The sequence below is a fragment of the Salvia miltiorrhiza genome, chromosome 3 (assembly GCF_028751815.1).
Source record: "Salvia miltiorrhiza cultivar Shanhuang (shh) chromosome 3, IMPLAD_Smil_shh, whole genome shotgun sequence".
Taxonomy (NCBI): domain Eukaryota; kingdom Viridiplantae; phylum Streptophyta; class Magnoliopsida; order Lamiales; family Lamiaceae; genus Salvia; species Salvia miltiorrhiza.
The window spans coordinates 28405566-28420983 of NC_080389.1; the positions used below are offsets into that span (position 1 = coordinate 28405566).

The 15418-nt window shown below is 43.5% G+C and overlaps 2 protein-coding genes across 2 annotated transcripts; both read left to right on the top strand.

The window, feature by feature from the left end:
• The first annotated feature begins 7302 nt into the window (after nucleotides 1-7302).
• On the top strand, nucleotides 7303-8739 carry LOC131018620 (uncharacterized). The gene has a single exon (XM_057947333.1). It carries the CDS (start codon nucleotides 7303-7305, stop codon nucleotides 8737-8739), a length of 1437 nt encoding a protein of 478 aa, XP_057803316.1.
• A 1650-nt stretch (nucleotides 8740-10389) lies between these two features.
• Nucleotides 10390-10986, top strand: LOC131018621 (uncharacterized). Its single transcript, XM_057947334.1, has one exon. The coding sequence runs from the start codon at nucleotides 10390-10392 to the stop codon at nucleotides 10984-10986; it is 597 nt and encodes a 198-aa protein (XP_057803317.1).
• The last annotated feature ends 4432 nt before the right edge of the window (nucleotides 10987-15418 follow it).

A 15418-nucleotide genomic window follows, 5' to 3' on the forward strand; every position in this document is an offset into this window, starting at 1 on the left:
AACAATGATCTTCAATCATCATAATCATCAAAGACAAGAAACAAAAGATTCAATAACCAAAGGATTCATAAAACAAAGAGAATCAAAAGGAGTTCTTACAAAACGTAGCAATTCAAGGAAATCCAATCCGATGAAATGTTAATTGACATCCAAAGCAATCCAATGAATCCACAATCGAAAGTAATTGTTTTGAAACTCTAAAAACCCAAAGAAAATGGTGGAAATCGCCCCTAGAGGTTGCTGGAGACGAGAATGATTAATAAAACCCTAAAAATGGGTTTTTATACGAAAATCCGTACTGTCGGATCTGCACAGAGGCGGCCGCCGCCGTGTAACGGCGCCGCCGTGAGGGCCTTTCGCAGAATGGGCACGGCGGCCGCCGTCCCACGGCGCCCGCCGTCTACTGCAATGCGCAGCGGTTTTGTTTTGGCCTGTTCTCCCTCGTTTCAAGTCGGATTTTGGATCCGTTTTCGCCTACGAACTCGTATCGAGACGAACTTCGATTCTTCTTCAAACCAATCAACTAAATTCTGACTTTATTTTTGTCCACATATCAATCAATTTGAGCACAAAATCCTGAGACCACAAAATTAGCACAAAAGCTCAAATCATTCAACTCTTAAGTGAAAGAGACCAAAATAAAAGTCAATATAAGACGTAAATACCCAGAGATTCATCACAAAATAGGGCTAAACAACTGTGATTGCTCGTTTTAGCATGCAAACTGCCAAGAAAGGCTTGCTACCTTTTAGACATGGCATTCCTCTGTCTAAGGACATGTGTCCTAAGATGCCTAGTGAGGTTGAGGAAATGAGGAAGGTACCATATGCTTCCGCTGTAGGTATCCTCATGTATGCAATGCTTTGCACGAGACATGATATTTGCTATGTCGTTGGCATGGTTGCTAGATATCAGTTGAACCCTGGACCAGGACACTGGACTACGGTAAAGCATATTCTCAAGTACCTGAAAAGGACTCGAGATTATAGGAATCCATGAACCACAAGGGGTCAAACACATGGAGAGTAAGTACCAAATTATACGATTATTCGTAAATCGAGGTTATGTGCTCATAGAATAAATTTTCACATATTGGAGAAACCTACTAATCTTTTCACAAAAGGCTTATCGCAAATGGTCATTGAACGATGGGAATGCGATTGAGGCCACCCACATAGGAAACTTTAAGTATAAGTGGGAGAAGTGTTAGGTGATTGGTTTTTAGACGCATTATATACTAAAAGTTTGCTTTAGTATAAGGGGGAGATTGTTGGATTTGTATACTGAAAGCAAGAACGTTTTATGCTTGTATACAATGATTCATGTATTCACTATTTTATCTCCAATCTGATTGTGTTCATGATTGCATATGTATGTCCTTTATCTCAATATAAGTTGATTATACGGTGATTAACGGATCACAGAAGGTCATATAATTAGAATAAACTTAAGAAAATAGATCACAGCTGAGATGACTCTAGGACGAGTCGTTGGTCTAGGCTGCAGTTTAGATGAAAATAGTTTGTCTTGACTATTTGTCTATACTGGTACATCATAACGTATTGATAGGATCACAGTGAGATGTATTCTTCTATCTGACATAAGTGAATAATCAAGATCTCGGTGACTTAATAGAATCTTAATACCAATAAGATTTCAGATATATATGTTGATTCATGTATCACTTTGATTTACTATGGGTGAGAGTTATATATTAACTTGAGTACTCTGTATCTTGGGTGATAGTGGTCAATATATGATATTTGGTTATCTTTATTAGTACTCATATCCGGTATAGGATAATGACATCCCCTTAAGGAGCTCAATAAGGTTTATTGCGTTAAACCCTGCAGGTTGATTAAGTTCAGGCGCAATAATAAGGTTTGAGTGATACAGCTTAATAATTACAAAGAGATTAATTAATTTAAGCTGTCAGAGCTTTAATTAATTAATGGATGTCGGATATTTTAAATACAAAGATTTAATAAATCTAAATACAAGCCCCGACTCATCACCGGTAATAAAGGGGTAAGTCAGTATTCATTCTCTAGTGGAATGAATTAATACTTATGAATTAATTATTATCTGAGCTGATCATAAGAATTAATTCATTAGAGGCCCATCTTTATTCCTTGCATCTGATCCATGGACTGGCCCAAAGTCTCCTGAGCCCAGTAATGAGTAAGGGACGCCTAGTACAGTTATTGGAGCCCTAGGATTGTGTTTTGTCTATAAATACAGCTATCTGCTCTCAGAATAAGACACACAAAAATTAGGGTTTTATAGAGAGCAGTAGGGGGCGCCGATTTCTAGGTGGTCGAATTCTCTGTGGGATTTCTCAGAGTTTGTTGTCTATCCAACGTTGGAAACTGAGCGGGATACAGTTCAGAAGATCTGAGCTGGAGTAAGTTTTTCGCAGGAAATCAAGTTCTGGCAGTTTCCGAAGAACATCCATAACTTCCTCTACAGAACTCGGATATGGACGAAACAGGTGGCCACGGAAAGCTCTTTTGAAAAGGAAGAAGTCGTATTTCGGGCAAAATACGATTGGACGACGTTTGAGGCTTCAAACGAAGGATTGAAGTTGGCAGACATGTTCAACGACGAATTGATGAATTCTTAGGAATTCTTCAGGTATTTCTAACTCCAAGGTGCAGCACTTAAATTAATAGGAGCATGCTAGGTTTAATCGATGTATGGTGAATTAAGATAATCCAAGAAACAATCTTCTGGTAAATCGAGTATTAATTAAGTTTAATATTCCTTCAAATCTTTACTCAAAGGCTACCACCAACAAGTGGGTAACTTTTTTTTAACTTTCCCGCCCTCCCTACCCACCCCGATCAACCTCCACCGCCCCTCCCAAGCCAATTTTTTTTATTACTTTCCCTCGCCCCAGCCCACCCCCCCAAAGCCAATTTGTTTTTTTTTTACTTCCCCACCCCCTGCCCGCCCCACCCCACCACCCCCCCTCCCCCCAGCCTCACCTACCCCCAATTTTTTTTTTGTTTAATTCTTTTTGAAAAGAAAAATTGTCCAAAAATTCATTTTTTGGACGCTTCATTAACAGCAGATGCATGATTCTGTTTTATAATATGCATTTTGCAATATGCATAGTTTATTGATACAATATGCACGGTATTTCTCTTCAACCCCACCCCCGCACCCGTACTAATTTTTTTATTTTAGTTTCTTTTTTAATTTTTTTTTTACAAATTTTAAAATAAAAAAATATTTTTTTGCAGAATTCATTGACATGAGATGTATGGTTCAATTTTATAATACGCATTGTTCTGATTTAAAATATGCATGGTTTAGTTTTCCGTTTGGGGTTGTTGGTGGTGTGGGGTGGGGGATAGGGGATGGGGTAGTGAAAAATTCCATTCATATCTGATCAACAAACTCTGCATATTGCAAAACAAAAAAATACAAATCATAAAACTGAATCATGCCTCTTATGTTAATAAACCCTGCAAAAAAACCTAGCATATTTTTATCAATAAACCCTGCATATTGCAAAACAGAAAAACGCAAATCATAAACTGAACCATGCATCTTATGTTAATGAACCCTGTAAAAAAATGAATTTTTCAATAAAAATAATTAAAAAAAAAATGGTGGGTGGGGGGGCGGGGTTGGGGGCGAGAAATAACATGCAAATTGTGTCAGTAAATTCTACATATTGCAAAATGAAAAAATGCATATTATAAAACGGAACCATGCATATGATGTTAATAAAGTGTGCAAAAAAATGAATTTTCGATAAAAAAAAATTTAAAAAAAATTGGAGAGGGTAGTGCAGTGGTCAAAAAATCAGATTTGTGAAAATAATAAAAAAAAATAATTTTTGTTTTAGCTTTTGGGGGGTGGCGGGGGGACTGGGAAGGGGGACAGCGGTCAGAAAATCAGATTTGTGAAGAAAAAAAATTGGCTTGGGGAGGGGGGTGGTGAGGGGCAGCGGTCAAAGAATCAGATTTGTGAGAAAAAATTTAAAAAACTGGCTTGGGGATTGGTGGTTGGGGTGGGGGGTAACGGTCAAAGAATCAGATTTGTGAAAAAATAAAAAAATATTTTTTTGCAGAATTCATTGACATGAGATGTATGGTTCAATTTTATAATACGCATTGTTCTGATTTAAAATATGCATGGTTTAGTTTTCCGTTTGGGGTTGTTGGTGGTGTGGGGTGGGGGATAGGGGATGGGGTAGTGAAAAATTCCATTCATATCTGATCAACAAACTCTGCATATTGGAAAACAAAAAAATACAAATCATAAAACTGAATCATGCCTCTTATGTTAATAAACCCTGCTAAAAAACCTTGCATATTTTTATCAATAAACCCTGCATATTTGCAAAACAGAAAAATACAAATCATAAACTGAACCATGCATCTTATGTTAATGAACCCTGTAAAAAACTGAATTTTTCAATAAAAATAATTAAAAAAAAAATTGGTGGGAGGGGGGGCGGGGTTGGGGGCGAGAAATAACATGCAAATTGTGTCAGTAAATTGTACATATTTGATGAGGGATAGGCCTCACCAGCGCAGCACCTGATTCGTACCCCATATTCTGATAGCATTAATGATTAACTATTATAACGATTAGGGTTAATAGCCAGAAAATACACGAACTTTCATCGGAATTGCATATTGCACACGACCTTCAAAAATAGCCCCATAATACACCACCTTTCAATTTAGTCGCAAATTGCCACATAATACACCACCTTTCCGGGTGCAATTTGCGACTAAATTGAAAGGTGGTGTATTATGGGGCTATTTTTGAGAAAGTGAAGATTATTGTACAAATTGGGAAACTAACAGTGCAGGATAAAGAGTGAAGATGCCAACGTAGCCGAGAAGGCTGCGCAGACGCCAACGTAGCCGAGAAGGCTGCGCAGACGCTGACGTAGCCGAGAAGGCTGCGCAGACGCCGACGTAGCCGAGAAGGCTGCGCAGACGCCAATATAGCCTAGGAAGCAGCGAAGACACCAGCCCAGCGTAAAGAGCAGCGCAGGCACCAGCGTAGCCAAGAAGACAGCGCAGGCTTATCTCAAGGTGAATGCCCGAAAATGCTAGCACGGGCAAGAGCTTCCCAACTACTTTCTGAAGGAGGCAAAAGCTGCAAAGCCGTTTGAGCAAGGACAGTTACCGGTGACAACGACAACAAGGACGCGCTGAGCACGTGCCATGAAGAGAAAAGACAACTCTACCCATCCATCTTTGTCCCTTATAAATAGCACATCTGTAATAGAATAGAGGACCGAATTCGAGTTTTTACCAACACATATTTTGTATTCTTGAAGAACTATTCCATTGGAGAACGTTGAAGCATTCATCTGATCTTACTCTTCAGTTTTCGATCTTTCGTTAATCCTTTAGTTTTAGGACGTTGGTGAACTGACCCCTCACCAACTGCGCCGTCTGTGGGAATTTTTTGAGCTAAGGCGTGAGTTGTTGTTAATATGTGAGTCCTGTTTTTCCTGTTCTTGTTCTTGTTGTTGAAATTTGACCTCCCTTTGAATGTTTGCATGAAAACTTTCCTTTTTGAATGATGGCAAAACAAAATTTTCGTTACAGGATGAGTTGAAATCTTTGGTGTTTGAAAAAGTACTAGAGGTAAAGAGTTTATGTGACCCCTGTTATGTCTACATGTCGTTCTCGTCAACATTTCCTGGTTATGTTTTACATGTCATTCACGAATGGATCTCTGTGCATCTTTTTTTTTTTTTTTCGAATGATGTTCTGCCGGTAAGCCCATGGTGAACTCTCTGTTAAATATGTTTAAGCACTGGTCAGGAGGTGTTTATATGGGGTAACCATTGCGCTTTTCCCTGTTGATGTGTGATGGGAGGTTGTTTAAATTCTTTCTTTCCTCTTGAGCTCTAATATTTGCCTCCCTCTGTCGTGATTACTTTGCGATTGAGCTCTTCATTATCTTAGTGATTCGGGTGCACCTTGGAGAACAAGTACGACGGTGATTTCCTGGGTTCATTTCCCAGAAAATGAAATATCCATCGTGAACAGCCATAAGGAAGAATTTTCTACGCAATTTTTATTTTCGATAAATCCGTACATTTGATCTTAAATTCTCTTATGGGCCGAAGTTCCTGGGCTTTTATGAACTGCATTTGTCAAGAATTTTTTCAGGGTTTCTCTAGGGTTTTACGGGCCCCACCATTGCAGTCAATGATTCTAAGAGTGGAGAAAATAAGGCTGCGCAAGACGACTGCGCAGGAATAATTATTCATATGTACTTATGCTAATGATCTTACTCTTCAGGTAGCAACTATGGGAACTACTATGGGAACTGATGACCCGTATAGGAATCTGGCTAAAGATTTTGATGCAGTCGCGGGGTAGTCAGGAAATGGGAAGGCTGGGATCCCTTCAACCCAAGGGATTAACTTGTCTGAACTCACACCACTAGGTTTCACCACTTTTAACAATCCGGCCTTGGGGCCTACTGGGACCACTCCAGGAACAACACAGTCTCTGATTGGAACTTCAGCACCAGGGGGTACGGTGCCTACTTCCACACAAGGGCTCCTTAATGTCCCGATCACTGAGCAAATGCTAGCGATGCTTAACTATGTCACAATCCGACAGCTGGCAGGGGTGCAGCCCCCTCTCACTACCCCGGCCACATTGAGAGAGGTCGAGCACGTAACACACAAGAAAACCACAACAGTGCCAGCCCAGGACGGGGAACGCGAATTACCTAATGTATCACAACCAGTCACGCAGAAGGGAATGGGGAATACCGGGGAAGGACAAGGGAAGAACAAGAGAAAGTTTGTCACTAACAGTGTCCAAATCGAGGATGTAGGCGATTCTACAAGCGGCACCACTCCACAGCACAGTCGGGGCACCCAAAGGGAGAACACCAGACTCAAAGAGAGAGTATCATTCCTTAAAAGTCAGTTGAAGAGCCTAGAAACAGAACTGAGAGAACATCCCCAAGAGACCATAAGGAACGAAGTTTCTGATGAGGAAGCATATTCATCGGAGGAGCAGGAGGAAGAACCTCGAAGGGAAATTCCACACAAACGCAAGGCCATGGGCACATCTGGGGGAAGAAAGAGGAACACACTTCACCGACAGGTGCCGCGATTAAGCAATAGTCCATTCTCGGATGAGATCTTACTGGAACCCCTGCCCGTACTACCGCCCAATCTCTCTCGATTATGATGGGACGGCCGACCCAGAGGCACATATGGCACGGTTCGAAGGCCTGACATCGTTACACCAATATGGAGAAGGCATAAAATGCCGAATTTTTGCCACCACCTTGTCAGGAATGGCCCAAAGATGGTTCCACAACTTGAAAAGCAGCTCCATCTACTCTTATGGGTACTTATACCTCATGTTTATGCGACAGTTTGCTAGTTCCAAGAGAATGGGAAAGACCGATATATCTCTGATGGATGTCAAACAGGAACCGCATGAATCGCTAAGGGAGTACGTAGCCAGGTTCAACATGGCCGTGCTAGATACACCAGAGGCAGAATCACAAATCAAATGTTACGCGTTCGTCCGAGGATTAAAGCAAGGCCCCCTTTTCGACGCATTACAAATTACACCGCCAAAGGAATTCGACAACATCATGGCCATACTACCAGGATACCTGCAATTGGAGGACGCTAAGGCCGCACGAAGGGCCGAAGCCGATAAACTCCGCGTGAAGAAAGGTGACAACGGGATGCATCCCAGCGATAAACACTCTCAGAGAACACCATACAAGGGTCTACCACCAAGAATACCAGCCATGGCAGTCGAGACTAGGTCCCCTTCCCCAGGACCTGCGCAGACTGATCGACGCAACAAAGGCGGTGATATACAGGAACGCCATCCGTTGAACAGGCCTGCTGACGAAATCTTCCATCTTGTCAAAGATGAAACTTGGTTCCGAGCCCCGTGGAACTACACCCGTGGTAATCCCAAACCAGGGAAAAATGACTTGTTATGCGAATGCCATAACGCTTATGGACATACAACAGCGAATTACAGACACTTGATGAACCAGTTGGAGATATTGGTGAGACAAGGTCGGTTGGACAGATTTGTTGCTGGACCTCCGAAGAAAATGAACAGAGAACGGCACAACCGTAATCATGATAATCACAGACGCGACGAGATGGAGATGAGGAATGGCGCAGATGACAGACGCGAAGGAGAACTAAGGAATGAAATACCAGAGCGACCACCTTTCCAGAGGGAAATTCATATGATCGTCGGAGAAAATGGTACGCCCACATCAAACAGAGCGAAGAAACAACTTGTCAGGGCTGTAAGAACAGGACACTTTAACTCAAAGGTCATGGCTATTACCAGCGCAGCCAGTGAACCCACCATATCCTTTGGCCCGGAGGATGCCAGATCGTTAATGTACCCCCATGATGACGCTTTAGTCTTCTCAACAGACGTGGCCGGATGCCTGGTCCACCGAGTTTTCGTAGACTCGGGCAGTGCGGTGAATATTGTGTACTGGGACTGCTGGAAGGCCCTTGGCTTGGATATCAATATTGAACCAACGAATGCACCACTCTATGGATTCTCAGGAGAATCAGTAGTACCGATCGGAATGGTAGAATTGCCGGTCACCTTGGGACGATCGCAGGGTTATAAAACCAGAACAATCAGATTCTTGATCATAGATGCTCTGAAGCCCGCTTACAACATCATTTTGGGGCGGCCTTCTCTAAACACCTTCAAGGCAGTGGTTTCCACATTCTAGCTTAAAATGAAGTTTCCGATAGACGGTGGAAGGATTGGGGAAGTGTGGGGGGATCAAGCTACATCGAAGCAATGTCATGTACAAACTTTAACCCAGCATACTGTACAACAAAAGGATAATATTGGAGACGACCCCAACACTCAAAAGAAGAAACGAAAGCAAGCAAAAACCCCGGGGGAACCCAATGATCAAAGAAAGGAGAAGGTGGGGATAGTCACCGCGTCAAACCCTGAACGCAGAGAAATCATGGAACTCAGAGACGGAGTTGATAAACAACCCCTTGTTTCCACGAGTGACGCGTGCTTGTTCATCGAACTTTTTCCTGACAAGGAGGGATACACCACCAAGATTGGAGCAGGAATGACACCCGTCCTCAAAAGGGAAGTCACCGCATGCCTGCGCAGGAATGCGGATGTATTTGCATGCAACACTTCCGACCTAAAAGGGATAGACAGAGAGCTAGCTGAACATCGTCTTAATGTGGACCCGATGGTTAAACCCGTCAAATAAAAAATAAGACACTTCAGCGCGGAGAAGGACGCCGCAATTCGGGATCAGGTCCAGGCCCTCCTAGAAGCAGGACATATTGCAGAAATCCAGTATCCCGAGTGGATATCTAATACAGTCATGGTAGAGAAGAAAGCCAAAGTGTGGAGAATGTGTGTGGACTATAGAGATCTTAACGCAGCTTGTCCTAAGGATTGTTACCCATTCCCTCGGATAGATCAGCTGGTGGACGCCACTTCGGGGTGTGAACTCCTGTCCATGATGGACGCCTACCAAAGATATCATCAAATGAAGATGCACCCGGGGGATGTCGCCAAAACTGCCTTCGCAGTGTGCACAGGGGTCTTCGGATGGGAAAGCATGCCCTTCGGCCTCAAGAATGCAGGGGCCACATACCAGCGTATGATGGACAAAATTTTCAGGACGCAGCTAAGGAGAAATATATCGGTGTACGTTGACGACATGCTGGTGCGCAGCATCAAAGCCAGCTCCCACGTGGCTGATTTGGAGGAAACCTTCTCGGTAGTCCGCAAGAATAGACTAATGCTCAACCCCGCCAAATGCACCTTTGGAGTGCAATCAGGAAAGTTCTTGGGTTACAGGGTAACACCAGAGGGAATTGAAGTCAATGTTGACAAAGTTAAAGCCATCCTGAACATGACACCACCCAGGAATGTCAAAGAAATTCAAACATTCAATGGTCGGATTACCGCACTGAGTCGATTCATCTCACGCTCAGCAGAGCGAAGTCTCCCATTTTTCAAAGTTCTACGGAAAGGAAGTCGATTTGAATGGAGTAGCGAGTGCCTGAGAGCTTTCGAAGACCTAAAGGCCTACCTAACCAAACTACCAGTGCTAACAAAGCCTTCTTCAGGAGAACCATTGTACCTATATATCTCTGTGGGAATTGAATCTCTGAGCTCAGTGCTGGACCGAGAGGAGAACCGGCAACAAAAACCGATATACTTTGTAAGCAAGGTCATCCAGGGTGCAGAGCTACGCTATACTGAGGTCGAAAAGACCGCATACACAATCATGACCACGGCCAGAAAGTTGAGGCCATATTTCTTATCACACAAGGTCATTGTGAGAACAATAATACCATTCAGATAAATCCTAGGGCGACCGGATCTAGCAGGGAAGATGGTGAAATGGGCTATACAGCTTGGAGAATACGAGGTCGAGTTTGAGCCGCGCACTACCAGTAGAGCCCAGGCACTAGCGGATTTCATTCAAGAAGCAACAAGGTGGCCTATGAGGGGACCGTGGGCATCACAGGTTGATGGGTCGGTCACTAAAGAAGGATGCGGGGTGGGAATCTACATCACCTCGCCCGAAGGGGAAGTCTATCAATTCGCTATCAAGTTTGAAGATAAGTTATCCAATAACGAAGCCGAATATGAAGCAGTGTTAAGAGCAGCCCACATACTCAGAGAACTCATAGCAGACAATGCGGTGATTAAAACCGACTCTCAATTGGTGGCACAACAGCTAACAGGAGGCTGCGGGGTAAAGGAAGAAAGAATGAAACATTACTTCGACAAAGTCCAGGAGATTGGGAAGAAGTTTGAGAAATTCGAAATACAACAAGTGTCGAGGGAAGAAAACCAACGAGCAGACCTCCTGGCCAGGGTAGCCAGCGCAGTCGAACAAACTTGGAGCGAGGACATTACCTTGGTGTTCGAGCCTAAAAGGGAGGTGGTGGCGCAGGTATATAACATTGAAACCAAGGATGACTAGAGAACGCCCATCATATACTATCTGAAAAATGGTCAACGAATGAAAGAGGATACCTCAAGGTATGCTAAATATGAGAATTTCTGCCTCATCGGCGATCAGCTCTATAAGAGGTCCTTCACACACCCATTCTTGAAATGCCTGGCCCCTGAAGAAGCACAGTTTGCCTTAAAAGAGATCCACCAAGGGTGCTGCGGTAACCACGGTGGACACAGGGATTTGACAAGGAAAATAATCAGAGCAGGATTCTACTCGCTCGAAATCAGCAATGAATCGAAGGCCTTCGTGCAGAAATGTGAGGCTTGTCAGAAACACGCTCCCAAAATCAACATACATGGGGAAGAAATGGGGATCATGTATGCTGCGCATCCTTTCGACAAATGGGGAATCGACATTGTGGGTAAATTACCAACTGCTCCAGGAGGCAAGTGCTTCCTTATAGTTGCCGTAGACTACTTCTCTAAATGGATCGAAGCGGAGGCTGTCACCAAAATCGACGATAACACAGTGGAGAAGTTCATATGGAAGAACATCTGTTGTCGATACGGGGTGCCAAGGATCTTGGTTTCGGACAACGGAACCCAGTTCACGAGCAAGAAGATTGAGGATTTTTGTTCTCGGATGGATATCACACAGAAATTTGTGTCAGTAGCCCACCCTCAAGCCAACGGACAGGTAGAGCTGGCAAATCGCACCATATGTGAGGGGATCAAGAAGAGACTTGAACGAAGCAGGGGACGATGGGTTGAGGAGTTAGACACAGTATTATGGGCATTTAGAACCAGCCCGAAAACTGCAACAGGAGAAGCTCCTTTTACTTTGGTATATGGGTCGAACGCTGTGGTACCTGCTGAGGTAAGGCTGGAATCTCATCGGGTCACTACCTATGACACTGCACAGAATGAGGAATTGCGCCGACTTGACTTGGACTTGATTGAGCTACAGAGAGAGGAAGCACAAGTGAGGGCGGCAAAGTACAAAAGCATTATCAAGGCTGGTTACGACAAGAAAGTAAAGCTGCGCAGTCTTGGGAAGGGAGACCTGGTACTCAAGCGGGCAGACGCCTTGAAGCCCGTAGGGAAATTTGAAGCTAACTGGGAAGGTCCTTTTGTCATCACGGAAGTCTTGGGAGGAGGAGCTTATCACCTAGCAGACCAGGAAGGGCGGCCTCTCACCAGGCCATGGAACATAAGTAACCTCAAGAATTTTTACGTGAAAGTGCTATATTCAGTTACCATCATGTAGACCAAACACTCTTTTTTCCACTGGGTTTTAATGAGGTTTGGGCCATGGACATCTTAATAAAATGGATTTCATGGTTTAGGGAAACATACTCTTACTTGCATAACACCTGGACACACACTCACACTGCATCTTTGTTCCACTAAGGGCCGCTTTGCGGGGGTGTACCATCTTAAGGGCCGCTCTGCGGGGGTGTACCATCTTAAGAGCTGCTCTGCGGGGGTGTACCATCTTTGTTCCACTAAGGGCCGCTTTGCGGGGGTGTACCATCTTAAGGGCCGCTCTGCGGGGGTGTACCATCTTTGTTCCACTAAGGGCCGCTCTGCGGGGGTGTACCATCTATGTTCCACTAAGAAAGGAAATGCCATGACAGCATAGACTATTTCCAACACATAATTTTTTTTCGATCACACTCATATTCAGTTAGATTTTGATGATAAAGCCTTTAACCAAGAGGTAGAAAATCACGCTGCTGAAATAGAAACTTTATTAAAGAAAAAAATAAAACTCTTGATAGCACAAGCGCTAACAAGAGAAAAATCAGAAAAACCCCAAAGCGAGGAAAACACAACAACCCAAGCGAAAAACAAGCTAAAACAAGACAGTAAAACGAAATCACAAGTCAGAGAAGCCGAGTCTGCCAGAGTAACAAAATCACCGAGGCGCCAGAGGAATCAATCGCCAGAGGAATCAATCGCCAGAGGAATCAACCGCCAGAGAAATCAAAGCCAGAGGAATCAAAGCCCAGAACAGAGAAATCAAGAGGCCAGAGGAACCGAATGCCAGAGCAACGAAGTCAATCTCCAGAGCAGCGCAGCAGAACTGCGCAGCTAGAGAAGAACAGCGCAGACCACAACAGCGCAGAGCTGTGCAGCACAACAGCGTAGAGCAGCGCGGACCAGAGCAGCGCAGCTAAAGTGCCTTTCCAAGCCACCACGTATGATGGTTCAACTTGGGGACTAAGATCGTTGTACTAAGCGTGACAAACATAAAATTTGGGAATAACACATAATAACAATAAACATAAAAAATAAAAATAAAAACATCATCTAGAGCATCCAAGAGGATCAAAACACATATTATATAGAGTAAGTCTGAGAGAAATTATACAACGGGGATAAATTCCATAAAAATAACAAGTCTTTACATCGGGGGTAACATAAGCTAGAGAAGGAAGGATCTATTCAGTCAAGGCGTTGGGGAGAAGAAGGAGGATCCACGATGAGCTCCTCGACAATGGACTCCTCAACACGGACGGGCTGCACGGCCTGCTGGATCACCGAATCCGACACCACTGGCAGCTGGAATACAACCGAAGTTGCCTCTAGCACAACTACAGACTGCGCAGCCTCTGGTACCACTACTTCTGTCTCTGCCCGCGCCACTCATGAGGTAGACCCCTTTTTGCCTTGGGAAACAAGCACGGCCATGGAGGAAGCCGGAGGAGGGTAGATCGAATCACCGGCTCCATAGGTAAGGCGTCCTTCGTTTCATCCTTAGCAAAGAGTTGGAGGGCTTTATCCAAAACGGGAAGCCACCAACCAGGAGTCGAAGGAGCAGAAGGGTCAATGCCCAGCAGCTCGTTCAGACCGGTGTCATCCACTTGGTCCAATACAGCATCAAAATCAAACCGGCTGCGCTGTTCAGGCATCGCTTCCACCTGGTCAAGAGTAACCCGACTGCCTTCCTTCACCAAGAATTGCATAGCAGGCCCCATTAAGCGGAGCATGTTGACTCAACTAGAAACACCTCTAAGTTGACTTGCAATAGAACAAGGACATCCTAGTGATAGTAAGTTGACCCAGTGTCATCTCTCAAGGAAAGTCTTTAAGGGCTTTTAATAGTATCGTAGGGAAAAGCAATAAAAGGAAGCAGTAAAGACTTTGATTTAAAAAAACTGAAACTTAAACTTAAACTTAAACTTAAACTTGACTTGAATTTAAACTTAACCTAGGCAAGAATTTAAACAACTCAAATTAAACCTAACTTAAGAAATTAAATACTTGTAAATTAAAAACCAACTAATCTAGGCGTGAAACTAAAGTGCATAATTTAAATTGCATAATTAAAAAGAAAGCATAAACATGAACGAAAAACATAAACATGATTAAACACAAATAAATTGAATTTAAATACGAAATACCGTAAACGTCTTGAACGTGCAATTGTGTCACTCAATCACAATCCAAGAATAAAAACTAAATAAAACTAAATTGAAATCTAACTTAAAACAATGAATTTGAAAACTATGAAAAACTATGAAAGCAAGTAAATCCTAAACTTTGGCTGCCTAGCGGAAACTAAAGATTAGGGCAAGGGGAATGTGTTTTACAATAAAAAGTATGGCCCTATTTATAGACTTCAAATCCCTCTTGATCACTATGGAAGTTGCCTTGCAAAGTAGAACTCTAAAGGCAATAGAATCGTGCAAGATAAGGCAACTCCCCAGCTGTGACGCGCTCAGCAAGTAATCTCCATTCTGGCCGAATTCGTAACTCTCGCCAGCGGAACGGATTCCGTCAGAGAAATGGCCTTCTGCCAGAGAAATGGCCTTCCGCTCTGACTAGTGATTCCTCTGCTCTGATATGTTGATTTCTCTGGCGAGAATTTCATTCCTCTGGTCTGACCTTTGATTTCTCTGCTCTGGGATAGGATTTCTCTGCTCTGACATTCGGTTCCTCTGACTATTGGTTTCTCTGGCGAATAGGATTCCTCTGGCGCTTATGATTCCTCTGGCGATTGGTTTCTCTGGTCTGGAGATTGACTTCGCTGCACTGGAGATTGACTTCGTTGCACTGGAGATTGAGTTCTCTGGCCTGGCTTGGTTCCGCTGCTCTGGCTCTGGAGCATTTCTCTGGCTTCCCATTTCGCTGCTCTGGCATGCGGGGCTTCGCTTCTCTGACATGCCAGAGTATGCACAAAAGCGTACTTCTTAGCCCAAACTCTCCAAAATTTGCACTCTTCATCTCGAAATCCTAAATCTCCTGCAAAGCATAAAATACACCATAAAACGCACCAATTTCCAGAAGATTATCTTAAAATAAAGCTCATACAAACCCCTAAAATTAGAACAATTAAGCATAAATCACATGTCAGGAGAATGACGGAAGGTTTGAAGAGAATCCTCTAACAAGTAGCGCAAGAATAATTGACCCCGCGCAGATAAGAAATACTGTTGGCGGAATTCTTTTAT

Excerpts from the sequence above, each read along its gene's own strand:
- LOC131018620 (XM_057947333.1), top strand. The coding sequence starts at position 7,303 with ATGGCCCAAAGATGGTTCCACAACTTGAAAAGCAGCTCCATCTACTCT.
- LOC131018621 (XM_057947334.1), top strand. The coding sequence starts at position 10,390 with ATGGTGAAATGGGCTATACAGCTTGGAGAATACGAGGTCGAGTTTGAG.